General features: G+C 49.1%; 1 protein-coding gene across 2 annotated transcripts in view; it reads right to left on the minus strand.

Annotated features, from left to right (window-relative positions):
• LOC142786394 (uncharacterized) overlaps window positions 1–23,893 on the minus strand; it is a 76,562-nt gene extending 52,669 nt beyond the window's left edge. The window contains exon 1 of one of the 2 annotated variants that reach the window (XR_012889035.1): window positions 23,385–23,893. Coding sequence is in view for 1 of the 2 variants with exons in the window: in XM_075884078.1 (XP_075740193.1) it covers window positions 23,385–23,668 (284 nt within the window). In the remaining variant the exon portion in view is untranslated. The remainder of the gene's footprint in view (window positions 1–23,384) is intronic. The other variant, XM_075884078.1, reaches the window with a different exon arrangement.
• Window positions 23,894–24,158: the final 265 nt, after the last annotated feature.

Genomic DNA, 24,158 nt, shown 5'->3' on the forward strand with positions numbered 1-24,158 from the left:
GAGGAGCCCAGTCGTTCGTAGATGCTACACCTAGAATTTGAGATAGTTGATTGGAAACCAATTGTGCCAAGCTTTCAAAAAGGTTGTTTGCGAGGCGTTCCATTGCCTTTTCCATAGCCTTCTCTACGGCCACTGCGATAGATGTTGCGAGAGATGCATCCATGGCGGTGGTATTACGTGCTGCAACACTGGCATATCCTTTGGATCTCTCCTGCATTTCTGCAACGGCTTCTCTCGGAGAGCACCTCTTGCGTTCTACAATATCCAATATGGCAAGCTCCCTTTCTTTTGCTGCACAGTCTGCGGAGTCTGCAGGGTGCGCTCCATTACATAAGCAGCACCTCTCTTTCTCAGAGCTGCACTCGCGGCTGTCATGATTTTCACCACACAGACGGCATCTAAGAACTGATCGGCACCCTCTGACGCTGTGTCCATGTCGCCAACATTTCAAACACTGCAGGGGTTTGGGGGAAAGTGGCTCTACCTTATAGATCAGTGGCCATGCCTTAATTTCAGAAGGTCGGACTGTTCCTAAAAAGGTCACTATCACCGATTCCGTTGGTGATTTTATGTTGTCAATTGTACGGGTGCACCTGTACACTGAAACTACAACCGCCACCGAAAACAAATCGAGCACATCTGCAGGTGTCAGGCTTGTGTCTACACCGCGGACTAATCCTTTCGAGCATGCGAGGTGTGCCGGAATAAATGGGCTTACCGGATGCGCTGCGAATTCGGAACATTGCAGGAGCTCACGAATGCATTCCTGATCTGCGGAACAGCACAGGATGCCTCCGCGACCAAACTGGCGGACCTCAGTGATCTCCTGGGGATGCGAAGTGGCTTTTCGAAGCTCCACTTGAATCGCCTTTGGGTTCTTCATCGGAATACTGCCCCCATCTGTAGGTACCAGCGCCACAGGGACACTTCTCACTCCACTGCGTAACAAATAGTCTATCGGCCAATCTTTGGCGGGAGTGGAAGCTAACCAAGGGGAGTGCCCTTGGCCGGGGGAAGAAAATGACATCAAAAATGGAATGACTCGCTTCAGCTGAGAAAGACCAATACAGTTACCGGAAAATAAAGAACTCTCAAAGAAAAATAAGGATACTGCCGCCCGATCCTGAGCCCGGGCAGCTTCCTCACAGTCGAGCCTCACAGTCGAAATGCGACATGGCGTTCAAAGCCGGAACACTCGGACATGGCTGCTGGACGATCGAGCTGACGTGTCGAATGCTGACGTTCCTGTGCAAATGGCTCGTACCCAAAGAAGGGGATTGGCCGATTATAAGGTGGATTTGCCCTAAACTTTCAGCATTGCCTCATTCCTACAAAATTTTTTGTAACTTAATTTTGATTTGAAATACTGATATCAAGTTTGCAGAAAAAAAAAGAAGAAAAATAGTGATACAGCAATTCAGCAAGAAAATCGTTTAGTCGCAGTGATGTATTCTTGAACGGCGAATAAAACATCCCTGTGGCTGAAACTCAGTGTAGAGGCTCCAAATGAAAGAAGATCAGGTTGTGATAGTTGCAAGCCCAGTCTTTGAAGAGGTGGTGCTAGCATGCTTTTCCTGAATAAATTGAAACGGCGACAATGTAATAAAAAATGACTGGTCGTTTCCTCTTGATTACAGTAAATGCACATAGGGGAATTCAATATGCCTGATCTATGCAAGTAAAAATTGACGGAGGTACCGCGGCAACGAAATTTCGTGATGACAACTTACATCATCCTTGAATTAGTCAGTTCACTGCACCAGAGAAATAACAAGTGTTTGTACTCTGGAGAAGCTATTGTGATTACAGTCCCACTTTCGCTGATTATATTGTTGGCACACAACTTCTCGGTGACTGCATGTGTGGAAAACAAAATATTTCATGACGCATTGCTGTCTTCGTTTCTCCCTGCTCGATAAGTGCAGATCACCTAACGAACACGCACTGATACTCGCTCACAAGCTTCGATGTGGATTTGCGACACCCGAGCCGATGCCATCGTTGTTTACCGGGGCAGAGAAAAGGTGAAATGGCACCAGAAAATGAGATAACTAGAAACAGCAAAAAAAACGTACATTGATGATGATTCATAATAATAGTGCGAACAATCTTTAACATAAAATTGTCAAGGAATAAATGACAGAGACAGCACATGATTCTAAGCAACACCTCCTAAAAAAATTGGCAGCGTCTCCTGCACCGCGCGACGCAGCAGCCAGCCCATAGAGTTCAGGAAATTCCATGGCCAGCCCCACACAAAAGTGGCTCCTGCGCCGCACAGAAGTGACGTCGCTTTATAAATTATTACCTAAAGCTTGTTAAATGTATAAACTATTCATGTGAAATGCGTTAAACCTACAAATATTTACTAAGCAGACTTTTAACGAGTCAATCAGTCTATGTTTTGTTAATTAAACACACATTACAAGTATTTTAAATACAGGCAACGCCATGGGCGCTGCGTCTTTGAAAGGTAAACACTGCGAGATGGTAGCTGCCTGCGATGTGTGTAGGTGGTGAAAACTGATGAAATCATGACCATGGCCTAGGCCACCCTCAAGGAGGACTGAAGACCCTGTGTCGTCACTGCTTCATGTGATTGCTGGATGCCCCAGTTTAACCTGGTGGTTGGAGCTAGCGCGGCCGTCCACCACGCCGCAGCTTCATCCGAGTGCGTACGCCATAATGTTACTCAGTATGAAGTTCAGATTATTGTTATTGGACGTACTGTATTTTCTAGATTGCAATGCCAAGCGTGGTGTTGTCAAAGGTGAAAGTGTTCTTGCGGCCGAGTTTTGCTTGTCCCGTACGGCAAGGTCGACGATGAAAAAAAATTGCCCGCAGCTTCCCTCGGGGGAACACTGAGGAGGATGCGGAGCATATAATTGGTTAACGGGGTGTTAAAAAGCGACTTACTTGGGTCGATGGCTAAATTGGTTAACGTGGTTGTGAAATGGGGTGTTAAATTGCGACTTACTTGGGTCGATGGCTAAATTGGTTAACGTGGTTGTAGGAGGGGGTGTTAAATGAGTGAACACGTACACACGTATGCGAAAGGGTGGCGCTGGTCGAAGGGACGTCGATCATTGTGTTTGTGGATTCGTTGGCATTCATTTCACCGCGACCTTGGACGTCGACGCGCCGTACAAACCAACCGACGAGCGGCAACTGAGCGAGCGAGCGCCGACTTTGAGTATATATACAGCGCGACGGCGCATGCACTGTCAGCTGTTGAATGTTCTCGAAGCGCGACGGCGCATGCGCGTCCACTGGAGAATCAGGAGAATTGCAGAATGTTCTCGAAGGGGAGAAGCGCGCGTGGCACAGATGGTGGGTGACGGTGCATGCGCGCGTCAGCTGTCGAATGTTCGAGAAGGGGGAGAAGCGCAACGGCGCATGCGCGCGCGTCAGCTGCCGATGTTCTCGAAGCGCGACGGCGCATGCGCGCGCGTCAGCTGCCGATGTTCTCGAAGCGTGACGGCGCATGCGCGCTACATTATACACCTAGCGAATGTTCGTGAAGAGGAGAAGCGCACGCGGTGTGTAGAGGAGGAAGGGTGCACAGATGGTGGAGGAGTGAAGCGCGCGCGGTGTGTAGAGGAGGAAGGGATGCACAGATGGTGGAAGGAGGAGGAGGAAGCTTGCGGACGGCGCCGCACTACAAGCCTCGAGTATTAGATGCTCCGCATCTAAAATGCTTTCGCACAGTTCACGTGTTACTGACAAGAGGCACATATATGAAACCCCAGCACGTCGGCGAAATGTTCATACGATGAATGGAAACAACTTTAGAGTAGTGTTCTTGCGAAGCCTGTGATCACCGAAGGCCAAAGCTACTGCATTGCCGGCTGTTTTGTCAAGTGCGAACACGTACGGCCGTTCTCGTCCGTTGCTAAGTAAATGCTCCCGTGCTGTCACAGGCCGTGCATGTTATTCAGCAAGGCAGGCACGCTGTTTTGTTGTTAGATGGGCTAACGCCGTCAGCACTTGACTTTGGGCATCGTTTATCAAGTGCTGATCGCCTATAACGTTGCGGTGGCACGGCAGCATTTTGAAGCGGCCTGCTGGTTACCTCGCCAGGTGATGGTACACTGAGCGACATAAAAAAAGTTTCCCGAGACTACGTTGCAGTGCGCCTTTCTGCCCTCAAAGCTTTGACAAACAGTGGAAATCAACATTCTTGACACCTGTGCCGAAGAAACCAATGCAGCCAACCTCATTTGAGTGTTTAGTGTCTTTTTGCGTCTCGCCGATTAAGAGCACTAATTCACAAAACACTTTATCATAATAAATATAGTCGATTCTGCGAGAGTCATCAAAGATCCAACATTAAAGGGCCTGTGGACGGGACCACCCCTAGCAGCAAGTCAGGCTGACGGGAGGCTGATGAGGAGGCGCAAATGTTAAAACAAAACATGCATGAACAAAAGAAGAGAAAGTAACGAAGACTGTAGTGAGGCTTGAACTCCCGATCTCACCACTTCTTGATGTGTTGCTCTAGCCAACTACGCCACAGCGGTTTGGAATAGCAAACCAGCCGGATTTGTATTGTTGTCACGCTGGACCTAACTAACACTTTTTGTTAACTTTCACGTTTGGACGTAACTTTAACGGCTTTTATCATTACGTCTTGACATACCGCTAGACACTCCCGACTATTCAAACGAAACACCTAACCGGCAAAGTGCATGACGTCACTTCCGTGCGGTGCAGCAGCCGTTTTTGTGTGGGGGTGGCTCGTACGCCACGCGGCGCAGCAGTCTCTGCCGAAAAAAATATGCCTAGAACGTGAGCCGCAAACGTGCTGCCCTATGCTCTGATTTTACCCTCCTCTTTCGGTACGAAGGCGAGCGTCTCTGACGGCCACCCCCTGCGAACACTGCAATGATCTCACGGTTGCCTCCAAGCAGCCGTGATGTCATGTGACAGCGTACGGTTATGACACGTGACTGAGTAGTACAGAGGCCAGTGGTCTCACGCGGCGACCGGTTGCAACACAAGGCAGTAGGCATGGCCTCCGAGATTGCGTGCTGGCACGAGGCTCCCAATTGAAAAGAGAGCGACGTTCTAGGCATAGTTCTTCTAGGAAACGTTGTCCTGGGCCAGCTGTGGTATTCGGTACTTCATCTTCCTCTGCTTCCTCCAGTAAGCAGAGGAAGACGAAGACGATTTCGCTGCTCTTAGTCATCACACTCGGTCCTGACTGCGAGCGCGTGGAGCTGTCGACAGTGCTTCAGGTGGGCGAGGTTGGCTGCATCGTGGTAGTCGGATTCTTCCACGCTTGAACTTCGTCTGAAAATATTTCGGAGCTATATCCGATGGGATACACTGTATGTGTCGCCGTGGTCGTTCGAAATGTCGGTTAAGACGCTGAGGTTTGCTGAGGTTTGGAGTAAACCTTGGCCGATAGCGACACTGGGTTACGACTTAGTGGTACGGCGGTCTATAACCTCGGCCACGTTGCGACGCTTCCAGTGCGTTTTACGATGAATGGATTGAGTTCTGTCGCTGCGGTCGGTCTCGTCTAGGCTTTGACTTGGCACGTTGAGACTGTAATCGTAGCCTTGGTCAGCCGCAGTGTCGCTGTTAACATTGGGCATTGACATTCGCTCGCACCTTGGTTGATGAAGATTCGGGGGTAATGAAACTAACTGTACCTCGGTAGTCTGTGTTGTGTCGGCGGGCGGCGTCCGAAAGATGGCAAGGAGCCCGACGACTGGACGCGGAAATCGGCGGGACGCGGAACTCGGCCCACCGACACGAGCGAGTCAAACGCACTCCGCGGAAGCCCGACTACGACTCGGCTGACCAGCGGCCGTTTATTAAAACCACACCACGAAGTGACGCGTACACACGTAATTGGCTGCTGACAATCACGTGTGTCGGTCTGCAATGACATCTGTATATAAAGCACACAACACGACAAACAGTGCGCATCCTTCTCAAGGCTCAAGGATGGCGCCAAAACACCACACCATCCCCCCCCCCCCATCGATAAAAACAGTCATCACAGTCCCGTGAGTGTCCACACATCCAACTAAATTCACACCAACGGCGAAATGAATGATCTGTCCGCACATTGATGAGTGGCACCACCACACACAAGATCATTCCCCGATCATGCAAGACAACACACACAATACTGCCACAGTCAATCTCCATGATATCCGCACTTACGACACAAAGTCTTTAAACCACTCTGAGCGCTTTGTCTCACGGCGCAGACGTGAAGAGGCCACAGAAGAACTTGGTGGATTGCGACCATTTTTGGTCGACTTCACAAACCCCGTCGCCCCTTCATTTTCTCTCTCTCCGCGATTGATATGATTTTGAACAGTTATCGAGGGTTGCCCAACACGGTCCTCTTGACATCCCAACGTTCCCTGAGGAACCTCTGATACAGACCTTTCATTAACCGAGAGCTCTGACAATTGAAAGTCCGTCTGAAGATTTGGGGGAGTCAACTAGAGCAGGTGAACTAGGAGGCTGGCTGTCACAACTGTCTGTGTTAGAATAAGAGTAAATTAATTCTTCAGGTGGCGTAGGATGAGCCGCCTTTTCAAAGGAACCCTCAGGAATTACTGTCAGTTTGGAAGCGTTCCACTTCTTGCGATCACTTAGCACAAAAGTGATAGGCGCAACCTGAACCTGCACCCCATGAGGCTGGCTATACTTCCAATTTCCTTTCCTATCGAGCCTTATTTCAACCAAGTCTCCTACCTTTATGCGGTGTTTCTGCACACCTTTCCTTTTATCAAAGTATTCTTTACTCTTTCGCTATTTTGCAGAGACTCTGTTACGGACCTGAAGCAAATAAGCTTGTAACCCTGATACCTGAGGATGAATCCTAAAGTTGCTAATGTCTCTTTTAGAGCGAGGTTGATGGTCATGCTGTGTTGGGGTCTGGCTGGTCCCGACGAAGCAGAAGAAGAAGGCTGCCGACGGAGACGAACGCGGCCGGCGGGGACGACGACCAGCCCGAACCCGCGGGTTGGCGCGAAGCGCCGAAGAGAAGAACAACAACCGCACTCCACGGTTACCCAACGCACACTCCTTTTATTTTACAGTCGCCTTCAAATCCTGGATGCCAGAGCGGCACCCCCTGGCATCCTCACATGTCATTCCGAAACAGAAACCGACAACCCAGAACACAACAATCATCCCCTCCTCGAAAGAAGTTCACCTATACACTGTTTATATTTATACATGATTGGTACCAACGTATTATACAAGGTATGTACGTTAGAACACATGAAAATTCAGAGCACGGCACACCGAACTCACACATTATGTGTCCTGGAAATGCACTGAAAAAATGTACAATAGAAGTCCTGAAAATTCACTGAAAAAAATGTACACATTGCAACTCAGTACAATATTGCTTTGGATGCATTGGATCTTTTCACAGAACAATAATGTTCACAAACAGTAATGAACAAGAGTTCTACATCATGTAGTCTTCGAACTGACGCGGCTTCTGCCGCTTCCGCTTAGGGCGAGCCCTTTTGGGTGTAGAATCAGGTGTCTCTGCACCTTGGTCACTTGTGCTCTGATGTGACACATCAAGAGAAGTAGAAGATTGTGAAGGCTCTGAACGAGCGTTAAAATTCGCGGTCTCATCAGAGCTCGCAGCATGCCCTTTGAAAGAACTTTGTGGACCGGAGTCCGGTTCAACAGTCTCAGCCGTATTTGAAGGTTCGAAGTGAACCGTAAGACTTGGTGTACTTGAACCAGCGACACCGACTGGTAACTCCTCCCCCTTGAAAAAGAAATGCCTGTACAAGGAGGCCACATGTAACAGTCTGATGCATAGTTGAAAGGCGTGGACGGAACGTGATGGGGAAGACTTTTGGGTGTTGAAGGCGAATCCGTATGAAAAATAACAAGGCGCGAAGCATTCCAGATGTTACCACCACTTAAGCGAAAAGAAGTGGGGCTAACCTGGCCCAAGACTTTGTAAGGACCCCGATTTTTGGGGCGCTTGCCTGGCACACGAACCTTGACTAGATCGCCAGTGCGAACTTTGGACTGCTTTGCGCCTCGACGGGTGTCGACATACTTTTTCATTGCTTGTTGATCAGAAAAAACCCTGGTAAGGATTTGATCAGGAGAAGACACTGCTATGTTACGAGGCAAAGAAACTATGTCGAGAGCAACTCGCGGTTGCCTACCGTGGAGAAGATGAGCAGGAGACACTCCAGTGGTGCCTTGTGGTGTGAACCTGTACAAAGCTGAACATTCAGTCAAGACTTGCTTGAGGGAACGGTGCTCTAATTGGGCAATCTGGATATGTTCCTTCAGAACGCCATTAACGCGCTCGATTTGCCCATTTGATTGGGGATAGAAAACTGATGACCTCAAGTGCTGAATTCCTCGTTGTGAAAGAAAAGCCTCGAAATGTTGGGACTGAAACTGTGGACCATTGTCCGTAACTATGGCATCAGGAAAACCTTCCCGGCTGAAGATTGAAGACAGAAACTCAATGATGACCTCAGAAGTAACCGTATGTGTGAATTAAAGCTATGGCCATTTGGAATGGTAGTCGATGAGAGAAACAATGAACCGGGCATTTTGCAGAACATTATGCAAAGGACCGATGATGTCCATGCCGAGTTTCTGCCAAGGCCGATCAGGCCACTGGACTGGCTGCAACGGAGAAAATGCAGGTTTGGCAGAATTGTCAGCTGCCTGACATATATGGCAGTTGTAACTGCATGCTCGACCTGCTTGTCTAAGGCTGGCCACCAGTACCTGTCTCGGAGATTCTGTTTGGTGTGGACAATGCCTGGATGGGCCTCATGGGCAAGCTGTATTAGCTTGTTACGGAAAGAAGCAGGGGGAATCACGCGTTCATCGCTGAAAAGCAAGTCCTCGACACAAGACAGTTCCTGTCGGACTGCGAAGTAAGGCAAGAATTCAGAAGCAAGGACACATTTGGAAGACCATCCTTCACGTAAATATTTCAGAACTTGAGACAAAGTGGAATCTCCAGCTGTATCTGCCTGAAGCTCAGCTTTAGTAATGCAGGAAGTAACTAATGAAACAACTTCCTCATCCCGCTCTTCAGTAACCGGTATCTGAAAAGGAAGGCGGGACAGTGCATCAGCAACCACGTTATTAAAACCTTTACAATATTGAACACTGAAATTATAATACATGAGTGTGGCACACCAACGGGAAATGCGAATGGGGCGGCGGCTTTCGGATCCTGCACAAAGAAGAGCAACTAGTGCTTGGTGATCTGTACGTAATGTGAAGTGCTGGCTCCACAAGTAAACATGCCATTTCTCCCAGGCAAAAAGACACGCGAGAGCTTAACGCTCTCCAATTGAATATCTGCGTTCAGCAGGAGTCAATGTACGAGATGAAAAAGCGATAGTGATCAGCTAATCACCTCTGGGTTGTTGAAACACTGCTCCCAGTCCAACATCGGACGCATTCGTTGTGATGACGATCGGAAGCTTCTCATTGAAAATACTAACATCTGGCTTTGAGGCCAGTATTGACTTAACTCGAATGAAGCTCTGCTCAGCTTCAGCTGACCAGTTAAAAGGATGTGCTTGTCGAAGTAGAGTACGCAGTGGTTCAACAACATCAGCATAGTGAGGGACAAACTTGGCATAATAACCAACAAGAGCTAAAAAAGATTGCAAGGCTTTGGCATCAGTAGGCCGTGGGGCATCGACAATGGCCTGAACTTTAGATTCAACAGGTGTAAAGCCACGGCAACTGACATTATGTCCTGGAAATTGTAACTCATCCACAGAAAAAATGCACTTGTTATTGAGTTTCACACCACATTCACTGATGCGGTTGAGAACAGTATGCAAGTTAGCATCATGCCCTTCGCGAGTACGTCCCCACACCAAAATGTCATCCAAGTAACAAAGGGCGCCATTACAACCCTTAAGAATAATTGACATCATTTTCTGAAACACTGCAGGGGCAGATGCAAGCCCGAAACACACGCGGCGAAACCGAAACAAGCCTTCGTGCGATACAAATGTGGTTAAGTCCCTACTGCACTCAGAAAGTTCAGCTTGGTGATAAGCGGACGCGAGGTCCAGCTTGGAGAAACATACCGCTCCGGCGAACTCATGCAGCAGTTCTTCAATGTGTGGAAGTGGAAAACCGTCTACGACGATTGCCTTGTTTGGTTCTCGTAAGTCGACGCATAGTCGAAGGGATCCATCTTTTTTCTTGATGACGACCAGTGGAGAAACCCAGTCGGAAGCGGAGACAGGCTCGATGATTCCGCTGGCTTGAAGGCGAGACAGTTCCGCAGGGACTTGCTCACGGAGAAGAAGAGAAATGCAGCACAGTTTGGCACGCACAGGGCACACACCTGGTCGACGCATCACGTTATGCACAAAACCGCGCACACAACCCAGTTCACGGGCGAACAGGTAGTGGAATTCAGAAGGCGCGTTGGCCGGAAGATCATCTTGGACGTCGACTTGAGCACACGTCATAGACGCACCGACGATGTTGATGGACAAAGCCCTGATGGCATCACGTCCCAAAAGCGAGCTGCCATTGGCAGTTACATAAAAAGTAATGGAAGCAGTGCGACTGCGATAGGAGACCTCAACTGTAAAATGACCTAAATTATCAATCGTTTCCTTGGAATATGTTTGTAGAACGACGTGTGAAGGCAAAAGCCGAATGTTGGAAAAATGACTATGAAAGTGAGCGGCGCTGATTAAAGAAACTGAGGCACCAGTGTCCACGAGAAATGACAAGGGCACATGGCCCACTGAAGCTACGATGCTGAGCTCGGACGTAGTGTGGAGGCCATCCACATTTAAAACAGTGACCGTATTGGTCTGTGCAGTGCTCGAAGGAGCGGACGAAGAAACGGGTTCAGGAAGATTTGCTGGACGGGAATTGCATACGGACTGAAAACGTCCGGTTTTTCCGCACGCAAGACAAGTGCGGTTTCTCGCGGGACACTGCGCAAGGGGACGCTAGGTGGCGTCGAGCGAATCGGACGCGTTCGTCTCGGCTCCTCGAAATTTCGCCTGTTTTTGCGTTAAACCTCGTGGCTTCTTTAAAGCAAACGTAGAGTGTATTGGGAAGTATGACGTGATCATTTTGACACCAAGTTATTGAGACAACGACAACGATTTCTTCCCTTCTGAAGTGACAAAGGACTTGGCATGCCCGGCCACCAGGCTAGGACTAGCGGCGGACCGGGGAGCAGTGCATCGACTACCAGCAACTCTCCTGGGCGTGCAAATGCAGCAGCCAATAAAGCAACGGACGACGACCAGGTAACGGCAAAGGAAGCCATAGACACGGACGATCAAGATTTGAGCACAGAACTGGGCTCTGCAGAAGATTTCGTCAAATACTCCCCATCGTCTGACGAGGCGATACAAGTAGAGTCAGCCAGCGGCGACGCCCGCGAACACCATGAAACATCAAAGGGAGCTGACAACGAGGCGAAAGACGCTCAGTGGCAGCTTGCTCTTTCATTACGCGAACGTAAGAGACTAAGGAAGCAAGCGCGGGCCATGGAAGATCCCAGGCAAATTGGTGATTTTCAGCAAACTTTATCACTAAATCTCATAAAAATAACAACTAATGACTTAGCGTCTCTGGCAGACAGCAGCTCCAGAGAAAGCGAGAGGAACGCGGGTGGCAGTTACGGAACGCCAGAGCGGGCGCACGGCAGTAGACGCGACGCGTCGGGTGCCATGAGAGGCCGCCGACGCTCACGTGCGACGCCTCTACCCAAGAATGATATGAAAATTATTATACGACCCAAACCAGGGTTCGTAATGAGAGACTTAAAAACATATGAAGTGGCACGAGCGATTGCAAGTGCATGTGGAGACGCGGAAATATGCGGAGGTGACAAATTCCTGCTGCACCTCCGGAATGGATCCAACATTATCATTGCAAGTACTCCGCACGAGCACGTCGCCGAGCAAATTTTGAAAATCAAGGCGCTCGACCTCAAGAACACCAGACATCTCGTGAATACCTACATTTCTACACCCGAGGAGTTTCTCAAGGGAGTTGTACACGGACTGGAACGTGAAACACCGGAAGAAGAACTTCTCAACAACCTTAGAGTACGCACACAGGACGTCACAATCGTGCAAGCACGCATTTTGGGAAAATATGAGACGGCAATGATAACCTTTGATGGACCCATTGTGCCGCGTTTTGTGTATTACTTTGGTGGTGAGATGCCATGTCTACCATACCAACCCACAAGACAATACTGTAAACTGTGTAAAAGCAAAGGCCGCAGGACGGACGTCTATCCAACACCCACTGTGAATGTGTGGCGGCTGCAGGCTTAAAGACCCTCCAAACGACCACGAGTGCGTTCCCAAGTGTGCACTATGTGGCGGGGATCATCCAACGGCGGCAAAAGAATGCACTAAAAGGCTTAAGAAAGTCCCCCTACGGGGAAAAGAAGAGGTACAGCAGCTTAGACACGAAAATGGACAACGATCTCCAGGAATACTGAAGCGTCGGTGGTTCAGCACCGAAAGGCAGGATATGGATTTAACGGAGGGGTCCGACGCGGGATCACGCTCCGGATCTCGATCCAGTTCCCGCTCGAGATCAACGTCCAGATCGAATTACAGAGACCACTTCAGCCCCAAAGGCAATCGGCAAGAAGAAAGCAAGACGAACAAGAACAAGAAGCTCAAGAAGACATCGCAGCAACAGCAGCAGCACCACCACCAACAATAACAACAGCAACAACAACAGCAGCAGCAGCAGCAGCAGCAGCACCACCACCACCACCACCACCACCACCACCAGAAATTTAGGGTAAGCTGGGCAGTGGCAGCCTCCCAACCTTCTCCAAACCAAGCGCAATCAACACACACACAGCTCGCGCGACTCGAGCGAGAACTAGAGTTAATGCGTGTAAAAATGGAGGATTTAGAAAGAGAAAATGGGCAACTTAGAGCCAACAAAAGCAGCAGCAGCAACAACCACAAGAGAAATCCACTCAATCTTCCTTGGCAGGACAGCAGCAGCAACAGCAACAAAGCGTATCAATATTGAACGGCGACACTGTGGTGACGATAGCTATTCTGAAAGAAGCCATGAAAGAAATAGTTCCCTCCATCGTTGAACAGGTCATGGGGCAGGTAGACAGAAAACTCGACGTGTTGGAAAGAAAAATTCAAGCGCAACAGATAGAAGTCACGAAGGCGTTGAGAAAGCATACCAATGGCAGCCACATAAGGGAAAAAGCAGATAAGGCATACAACAGGCCGGGCCTATTTAATATGACACAAGAAGATACTGACAATGCATAAGCGACTAAGAAAAACTACGAAAGGGTGTGACAGATGGCAGTAGAACTGCCGGGAATTCCGACGAAAAAAGGAACAGCTTTCACAGCTGGTGGCCATGCAGCCGAGGCCACCTGCTGTGATAGCTCTCCAAGAGGTGGAAATAGGGCCAAGCATGCAGAGCTATGACACTCATGGTGAAGCTGTGAATAATAACAACGAATGGAGAGTGGCGACATTAGTCCACAAATCCATAACCGCAATACAGCATAAACCAATAGAAGGAATCGAAATCCCACATATCATTACGGAAATCCTATATAAAGAGAAGAAAAAGAGAAGCATTTTCATCCTGAACATTTATAGCCCACCTCGACAAAGAAAGGCAACTTTCGACAAACTATTTGAAGATTCAGCAAAACTAGCGAAACAGAACACGCTCATAGTGGTGGGGGACTTCAATGCAAAAGACCCAAGCTGGGGATACCTCACTCAGGATGCCAAAGGCAGAAACATAGCCCAGAAAATTGAAATTACAGGTGTGACACTCCTGACGGATTCAGCAATGCCAACAAGACTAGGAAACAGTAACTCCAAAGACACGACACCGGATCTAACTATGCGCAAAAATTGTCAAGAGGTGGAATGGCACAACACTCTAGAAAAATCTAGGCAGTGATCATTACATATTACACACCACTATACACACAGATCAGATACGTTAAAAAGATTGGCGTTGCCAAAATAACTAATTGGCATGCGTTCAGAAAATCACTGGAACAAAGGTTAACTGCCTCACATTAACAAACTTGAGTGATTGGTGTGACGAAATAAGGCGTCAAAAGGAAAGGTACAGTAAAGAAATAACGCGATCAAGCAATGCCCCTGAGGTCGACTCACACCTACTAAATCTTTGGGAAGCAAGAAGAAGCCTTACGAAAAGATGAAAAAGACAGAAACGTAACCGTGAATGGAAAGAAAAAATCAAAGATATCACCCAGCGCGCAGAGGATTACGCCAATCAACTAGCTGCAACTAATTGGGCCAATTTCTGTGATTCACTCAATGAAACGCTGAGTACGCCCAAAACATGGAACATACTGAAAGCCATGATAGACCCCCCGAAGACAAAAAATGAAAACAGTAAAGCCGTTGAACGATTGCTGCACTTATACCCAGGTACAAAAGAGGACCTCATTCAAGCCATGCATAAAAAATGCTTTGGGGAAGACGGAGCGACGCCTTCATATCAAGGAAGGTATAAAGGATCACCGCAACCTGATTTAGACAAGCCTTTTACGGATGCTGAGATAAGAGCAGCCATATTTAGTAACAAGAAGAACACAGCCGCGGGTGCAGATGAAATCACCAATGGTATGATCAGGAACATAAATGACGAAGCCATTGAAGATCTCACTAAATACATAAACAAACATTGGCTGGCTGGAACTGTCCCACCAGAATGGAAACATGCGATTGTGGTAATGGTGCATAAACCAGGAAAAAAACTTGCCATTGAGAACATGAGACCTATCTCGCTCACGTCCAGCTTAAAAAAAATCTTTGAAAAACTGGTGAACACCAGGCTCCTCAACCATCTCGAGAAGAACAACCTCATGCCCGAAACTATGTTTGGCTTTCGCTCACACCTTTCTACGCAAGATGTTCTACTGCTTTTAAAAGAACAAGTATTAATGGACATCTCTAAGGTTGGGGAAAACGTCGTTATGGCAGTTGACATGAAGGGAGCCTTTGATAACATCAGTCACAAAGCAATACTAGAAGGTCTGGAGGAAGCTAACTGTGGAGAACGAATGTTCGACTACGTCAAAAGTTTTTTTTAGTAACAGGACTGCAACAATCAAGCTGGGAGATTACAAATCCGACATCATTAAACCTCCAAACAAAGGAACAGCCCAAGGAGTGGTCATTTCACCGACACTTTTCAATGTCGCCATGACAGGCCTTGAAGGAAAGCTCAAAGATATTGCCGGTCTACAACATGCGATATATGCAGACGATGTTACGGTATGGACAACCACAAGCAGCCTAGCAGAGAAAGAAGATAGGTTACAAGAGGCAGCTAACACCATACAAGAGTACGCAAGGATACGGGGTCTTCAGTGCTCAGCCGAAAAGTCAGAGCTCATTCGCTTCACGAAGAGAAAAGCACGGAGGATCGACCCGAATCTAAAGCTGGAAGTCAAGCTCAACGGAAATGTCATTCCGGAGAAAGATACCGTACGCATACTAGGAATGTGGCTTCAAGCTAATCAGAGATGTCTGCACACACTAAATCAACTCAAAACATCAGTACAGCAGATCTCACGCATGATCTCGCGAATAACAAACAACCATAAAGGCATGAGAGAACAAGATACCCTAAAATTGGTCAAAAGCCTCGTCATCAGTCGCATTACATACTCGCTTCCGTATCAAATTATGAACAGGGAAGAGAAGGAAAAAGCAAAACAAATAATTAGAATGGCCTACAAGACAGCCTTGAGATTACCGCGGAATACTTCAAACGACAAGCTGCTGGCGCTTGGTCTTTATAACACAATTGAAGAATTATCCGAGGCCCAGTTACTAGCGCAAGAAAATCGCCTTCTCCAGACCCCAACGGGCAGAGCAGTCCTAACAAAACTAGGGCGCGATACTTTATTACAAGCACACCAAGAAACTAAAGAAGTACCAAGCGAATTCAGAAAATGGTACACTGTATTGCCAATACCAAGCAACATGGATCCTACTCTGCATGCTGGAAGAAGAAAGGCAAGGGCTGACTACATAGACAAAAAGACAAGATTTTTGAACACGGCCAGATTCACTGACGCCGCGCCTTATCAGACCAATGCACACAGATATGTGTGTGTAGCCACTGACCATAGAGGGAAAATTACAGCTTGCGCTTCAATAGATCAGGCGTCGACAACACAAGCAGAAGAAGTTGCCATAGCACTCGCAATAAAAGAAGGATGGACGCAAAACGCTCTATTAACAATCATTTCAGATTCGCAAAAAGCTTGCAGAAACTATCTAAAGAGCAAAATTGGAGCACAAGCGCTCCGTCTATTGGTTGGGACAGGATGGGACCCCACAGTGAAATACGTACAGGCTGTGACTTGGCCACCGGGGCACGAGGGCGTGACAGGGAACCTGCGTGCGGATGAGGCGGCTTGAGGCTTCACAAATCACCAAGCCACTCAAGCCAATGCAAGTGATGACCCTACACCCCTGGACCCTTGCTTCGCAACAATTTTAAAGTACTATAGCGAAAATAGGCAGCTGTATCCACGTCCTCACAGCAAGCTCAGCCCTGCGGAGGCAACAGCGCTAAGAAAAATACACACTAACACTTACATAAATCTGCACACTCTTCACCTGATCTACTCCACGGCGTACAGAGATATGTGCCCGTGGTGTGGAGCCACCCCAACACTCTTTCACATCACGTGGAAATGTGCAGAGCACGACGAAGAGCGCGACACCACTGGCACGTGGGAGGAATGGGAGGCGCTGCTGTCTAGCCCAGCCATAGTGGATCAGCTGCGACTGATCCAAAGAGCTGAACGGATGGCTCGCGCCAGTGGGGCCCTGAAATAGGGGCACCACTCTGCCGGACAGACTTCGCTCTCCACCCCGTATATTCTTCAGGGCACTGGAGTTCAAGCCTGTCTGGATTATGTATATAATAAAGTTTTCTACTACTACTACTACTACTACTACTACTACACTGCGAAAAATTGGCTAAATGCCGAGCCGATCCGCAACGAAAGCAATGCGCGGTTGCACTTGGAGAAGAAAATTGCGAACGCGAGTTAGGAGCTCGGTGCTGTTCCTGAAATCCAGAATTTGGCGGAATGGGTTTGCCATATTGGCGGCTTCCTCGCCCCCGCGACGCAGAGAGGCCGCCATGTTGGCCGCCACGGAAGGACTGTGCAGACGGGCGTCCATGTTAGTCACCGCGCCGAGACGAAGATGAAGGGCCGCCATGATGACGCGTCCCATGAAACAAAGAGCCGCCACCTTGGCCCCCCGCAGCAGAAAGTTGCTGCACTGAATGCGGGGCGAATTGCTCTAACTGGGAGCGAATAAGCTCGTCCTCTCGCGCAATCAAGAGGGCTTGGGATAACGAAATCGAGGAACCTTTTTGAAGCATGCGGCAGCGGACGTTTTGCGAGGCTACCCCGGTGAAAAGCTGATGGTGGATCATATCGTCCTCGAGCGCGCCGAAGCCGCACGACGCGGCGAGCGTTCGAAGAGAAGTAATGAACTCGGCGACTGGCTCGCCAGGCAATTTTCGCCTTTCTTGGAATTTTACGCGTGCGAGATAATCGCACGAGACATCTTTAAAATGCTCATCGAAAAGAGCAACAGCATTCTTGAAGGCATCGCCCGACTTTGGCGTCGGCGACGCGTTGGTGGCGTCCAAAGTATAGAAGAGCTTTAACCTGGCAGGGCCCAACGCGTTGAGCAGCAGGGCCCTGCAACGCTCGGGCTTGCTGGCGTCCTCCCCGGCTGCGTCTGCGTAGGCCTGAAACACCAATTTTCGGTCAGCCCACGGAAGTGGCGGGTCTCCGGGCGAAGGAAGAAATAGGGGAGGTGGAATAGAAGACGCCATTTCACGCAAGAAGAATGGAGAGGTGCAGACGAGAAGAAAATGACGCCAGTACACTGTTTGAAGAAGACAGGGCGGCGTAGCTGAATGAAGAAGAAATGGAGCGACGCAGCACGCAGCAGCCACCTTGCTGGGAACAAAGAGCGTCTAGGGTTAGCAGTGTAGGTCCGTTAGAAGCAAGAAAAAGACGAACCCGAAGAACGAAATAGGTTCTTACACGTCCTCGTCGCCATTGCTGTGTTGGGGGCTGGCTGGTCCCGACGAAGCAGAAGAAGAAGACGGCCGACGGAGACGAACGTGGCTGGAGGGGACGCCGACCAGCCCGAACACGCGGGTTAGCGCGAAGCGCCAAAGAGAAGAACAACAACCGCACTCCACGGTTACCCAACGCACACTGCTTTTATTTTACAGTCGCCTTGAAATCCTGGATGCCAGAGCGGCGCCCCCTGGCGTCCTCACATGTCATTCCCAAACAGAAACCGACAACCCAGAACACAACAGGTCATGCAGCAAAAAAGCTGGCGAAAGACCTGTCACCGCATGTGGAGTGACTCTGTATGAACTCAAAAACTCTGTGATGCTTTTTGCTGCATCTTTCCGTTTCAATCTAGCTACCTGTAAATGTTTCTTCAGAACCCTATTCAGGCGTTCTATTTGACAGTTGGACTGGGGATAATAATTGGACGAGAACACGTGGCGAATGCCTTTTTCCTTAAGATTGTTCTCAAACTGCTGTGACACATACTGTGGACCAATGTCGGTAACTAATACCTCTGGTAGCCCTTCGCAGCTAAATGAATAGTCCGCCAGCTTAATGACGTCCTCTGCTGATATAGTATTCGTTTCAAGAACCTCGGGTCACTTAGAATAGTAATCCACCAATGCTACGAGATACCTTGGAAAGCACATATGTAATGGGCCGACAATGCCATACCCAATTTTTTTCCATGGCCCGTCTGGCCATTCGGCTGGCTGCAACGGCGCCACACGAGGCTTGGTGACTTATCTGCCAGCTGACAGACATGACAACGCTTTACATATTCCTCTACTGAACCATCCATTTGTGGCCACCAATATCTCTCAAGGAAGAGTTGTTTAGTGCGTACTATTCTTTGATAATTTTCATTTGCTAACTGCATAAAAGTAGGTATAAGGACATTTGTAATGACTACACGGTCACCACGCATAATTAACCCATCTACAAAGGTCATATCATTTTTAACATGAAAATATGCCATTAAGTCATCATTTGGTTTCTTTGATGGCCAACCCTTGGATACATGCTCACACACTTTTTGTAATGTCTTATCTATATTCGTTGCAAGCTGCACAATTTTTTTATCGACTACTGATGTCATTATTGATACCATTTCTTCCTCCTGACTAAGTTCTGGACTGTTCTGTAATGGCAGTCTTGACAAGGCCACCACATTTTCCGAGCCCTTATAGTACTCTACTCCAAAATTGTAGTATAACAGTCTAGCTGACCGCCTTGTAGTTCTTAACGGTTGACGACCGGCATCTTTTGATGCTAACAAAGCAGCTACAGCTTGATGGTCAGTTCTATGAGTAAAACGCCTACCCCAAAGGTGAAAGTGCCACTTTTCGCATGCGAACAGGCACGAAAGCGCTTCGCCTTCGCCCACAGACTATTTCAGTTTCTGATAGGGTTCTCGACGCAAATGGTATGATTTCAAGCTTAGGACCATACCGCTGCTGTAACACTGCTCCGGTACCAACGTCAGATGCATCGGTTATAACTACCACAGGTAGATCCGGATTAAACGCCCTAATCACAGGCGAGCAAGTAAGACGCGTTTTCAACTGCATGAAACTGGGTTGAGCACTCTCCGATCAACAAAAGTTTTGGCCCTGTCTGAGCATCAAACGAAGTGGTTCAACTAGATTCGCATAGCGATCTATGAACTTGGCATAATAGCCTGTCAGCTCCAAAAATGAGAGTAATGACTTAATGGCTGTAGGAGTTGGAGCACCCACGATAGTATTCACTTTACTGTGTAAAGGTGAAAGGCCCTCGGCTGAAATATCGTGTCCGAAAAAACTGAGCTCCTTGACGGAAAAAGACATTTATTGTTTAGCTTCATGCCACTGTTTGCTATACAAGTCAAAACTGCAATGAGGCTCGCGTCATACTCAGACTGAGTCTTCCCCCACACAAGAATATCATCAAGATAGCAAACCACATTTTGCAGTTCTTTAGGACCTGTGGCATCATTTTTTTTGAAAAACTACAGGCGCGGACGCCAGACCAATGCACACACGCTTAAACCTGAACAAACCATCATGTGTTATGAACGTCGTTAAATCTCTACTGCTCTCTTCCAACAATAACTGATGATACGCAGACGCGAAGCCTAACTTGGAAAATAAGCAGCTCCATGAAGCATTTGTAATAACTCTTCAACGTGCGGTAAAGGATACCCATAAATTACAATTGCCTTATTAGGTTCTCGAAGATCCACACACAGCCGGATGCTCCCATTCTTCTTGCGGACGACGACGAGTGGCGACACCCACTCTGAGGCGTCAACTTGTTCGATGACATCACAGTCCTCGAGTCGTCGTAGCTCGATAGACACCTGGTCCCGAAGAGTTATAGGCAACTGTCGCAACTTGGATGCAACCAGAGTCACATCTGGCAGCCGTTGAATTCGATGAATGAAGCCGCGGACGAGACCCAACTCGTTGCTGAAGAGATGCTCCAAGCCGGAAGGCACGTTGGCGGGACACTGCAGTGCACATGATGCTAGACGACGCGTTAGGGTCGCGCCGTCAATCTGGATGCCCAGTCGCTGGATGATATGAAGCCCCAAGAGCACTGTGCCTTTGTCGGTGACGTAGAAAACAATTATGCAGGACCGCTGTGACACCGTCAGTGGAACTTGAAAAGAGCCGATGACTCTGATGCTATGTTTCGAGAAATTCCGGAAGTCTACGACAGCCTTGGACAGGACATGTTGTTGGCTGAAATGATGCTGGAACTCTTCGACAGTCATCAAAGATACATATGCTCCAGTATCCACTAACAGTTGCAGATTGACACCACCGACCACCACGTGGACGAATAAGTCTCTTCTGGATGCAACGCCAACTGTAAGCACGTACGTCGCAGGATGATACGAAGATACCAATGCCGAACTCGACGCTTGTTTATGAGCCTGGCGTTCCGGTACGACGCCGACGACTTCCCTGGCAGACGCGTTCTGGACCTGGTCCGTCCTGCAACACATCTTCTCTAAATGTCCCAGAGTGTTACACTTGGGACAACGGCGATTCTTTGCTGGACAATTCGGAAAAACGAACGATGATATCTGCTTCCACAGCGGCCACACACTTGATGCGGTAGGTCACCTCGAGACTTTTCATACTGAACTGCAGTACGGGACTCTGAAGATGACTGTGGTGGAAAGTAATTTGTTCTTTCCGGAACTTCTACGACGTCACGCCCTTCCGGATACGTTGCAGTAACGTCGCGTCTTCCCCAGTTGCTTCGGCCCATTATTGCCATTTTTGTTTTTCGCGCCGCCATCTTGCACGCCATGTCCGATCACTTGAGCACTTTCAGGTTGACCCGAAACAAACGCTCGATTAGCCAAGGGCAACGCGTTTAATGTCCACTCGATTTCTTCGGCCTTGTCTTTCTTCAGCTCTTCCCAATGCGCAAGCAATTTCTCTCTAACCCGCGGTTTGGAGGTACCGAATGATTTAGTCGCGGACGCGTTCTACGTACGATACGCCAAATTTACATCTCCCTGCCTTTTCTTTTAGAACTGTCGCGAGCAATTTCTCTCTAACCCGCGGTTTGGAGGTACGGAATGATTTGGTCGCGGACGCGTTCCGCGTACGTTACGCCAAATTTACATCTCCCTGCCTTTTCTTTTAGAACCGTCACATATTCCAAGAAATTTTTCCCGGGCAGTTGCCACCGGCTTGTAAATTCTTCACGTTCTACCAATGGGTTGAGAGACGCGGTAAAAAGCCGATCAAGTTGTTCCACGAGCGTTTGTAATTTCCATACGGCCGTAAACGATGAATCGCTTACAGACGCCGACGCGGGCACCTCGACACATGGCGTAATCAACGCCACATTTCCCTGAGTGTTTTGGGCTTCATCTTGTTCTGCTGCCGCAAAATATCTTCTGTGTCCCTCTCTTCCTAGTAGGCTAACCAGTGCCGTCGCGCGTCGCGCCAGCTGCTGCCGCCGGCCGCCTCGATATGGCCCTCAAACATTTTTTAAGTGTGAATACACTTTATAAGCGACCCCAAACCATCCACCGCCGTCGGCGGCGTCCGCAGTCTTCTCTCTATCTTTAAAAGAAAGAGGACTTGGCGGGCCGCAGAGCGACGCTCTACCGAATAAGCCACGGACGCGACGCTGATATCCCCCTTCGCTCGCTCCTCCGCTCTCCTCGATCGCTGTAGCTGCGCGCGCACCCCTCTCTCTCGCGCGCCCGCCTTCTCTCTCAGTCTCCCGTCGAGAGCGGGTCGTGCGATGGATGTCCCGGAGGCAGCGCTACCATCAACAACGAATGCAGTACAACCGAATGCCAGCACTGCACCCGTCGTGGGAGGTGACGGTACCGCGGTGGTTTCGCCGACGTTGGAAGACAAGGCGGCGCTGCGAAGGGCTCGTGAGACCGAACGTAAGCGGGCGAAGCGTGCAGCGGATGCCGAACTGCGTGCTCGCGAGGCCGAGTGCAAGCGGGCGAAGCGTGCAGCGGATGCCGAACTGCGCGCTCGCGAGGCCGAGGACAAGCGGGTGAAGCGTGCAGCGGATGGTGAACTGCGTGCTCGCGAGGCCGAGATGAGGCGTCAGCATCGAGCCGCGAACGCGGCCCAAGAAGCGGAACGACAACGCAAGCGTCAGGCGGAGAAGGGCGATGAAGGCCGGCGTCAAGACGCCGCTCGCAATCGTCAACGGCGAGTGGACGTTCCCGAAGCCGTTCGAGCCAGTGAACGTGCCGGGCGGGAGAAGGTGCGAGCCCTGGACTTTGTTCGTCCGGGGCTCGCATGCTATGAGGGGGAGTAAAGTTAAAATCCGTTGGCATTCGCCAGTGAGTTAACGTAAACTCCCCCGTGTGATCAAATTGCGATTCCCAGGAACCATTACACCATAAAGGCACCATAGTGTGATTAATAAATATAATAGTGCGAATTAATAAATACCCCTCATAGCATCACCCCGTGCATTCGCACTTAACCATGTTCACCCTTGGGGAAATGCTTGGGAGTTTTTTTTTTTTCAATAAGGCCATGGAATCGGGGGTGGCCCCGGCAGTTCAAGGAACGCGGGAAGGCGTTTGAAATGAGCCATGCTGATAGGAGAGGCAAAGAAGTCACAGAACGGAACAAGGGCAAAGGCCTAAACTGAAAGGTCTGCACACAAAGGGTGCACGAGGCTTAGCCCTCTTCGCGAACGCTAGAGGCGTCAGTCCAAGCAGAACTCAAAACGGGCAGTACGAAAACTCACTCACGGTTCTTGATGGTTGCGGAGAACAAATCCCACATCCTCGTCGCCATGTTGTTGTTGTGCCGGTGGGCGGCGTCCGAACGACGGCAAGGGGACCGACGACTGGACGCGGAACTTGGCGCGCGCCGTCAATCGGCCCACCGACACGAGCGAGTCAAACGTACTGCACGGAAGCCCAACAACGACTCGGCTGACCAGCAGCCGTTTATTAAAACCACACCACGAAGCAACGCCAGGCCCGTGGCATGTTGTGAGCTTCGCGGCCACAGCGTGAGGAGTCGCCACCATCAAAACGACGACAGCACACCTGGCTGCGTAGGTAAACGAAACCGAACGAAGCCTTTTTTTTTGACAATTTTACTTGTAAGACTTCAAAATTGTAAGCATAAAAAACCGTTCATTTAATTTCGGGCATTCAAAAGCATGCAAAGTGCGAACGTGTAGAAAATTGGAAAGTGACGCACTTTAGTTGGCAGTTCGGACCAGGAAACAAACAGTCTCGCCGCACTGCTCGTGAAAGGCATGCAATTATGTTGATACCAATTACAGAAAGTTTACCAAATACTCTCAACAAGTTGCGAAATCTTGAGCTACACAAGTGCAGGGACATAAACGGTATACCTTTACTTACTGCAGCAAAGGTTTTGTGCAGTGCGATGGATATATCAGCCAGCGCTGGACAGCTTGTGTGCTCCGGGCATCTGCGTTAGGGCTATGCGTAGTACATATACCTTCTTTGCACATGAACGCTGATGCATGCATATTGTTCACTGCTGTA

The sequence above is a fragment of the Rhipicephalus microplus genome, unplaced genomic scaffold, assembly GCF_043290135.1.
Source record: "Rhipicephalus microplus isolate Deutch F79 unplaced genomic scaffold, USDA_Rmic scaffold_23, whole genome shotgun sequence".
Classification (NCBI taxonomy): Eukaryota; Metazoa; Arthropoda; class Arachnida; order Ixodida; family Ixodidae; genus Rhipicephalus; species Rhipicephalus microplus.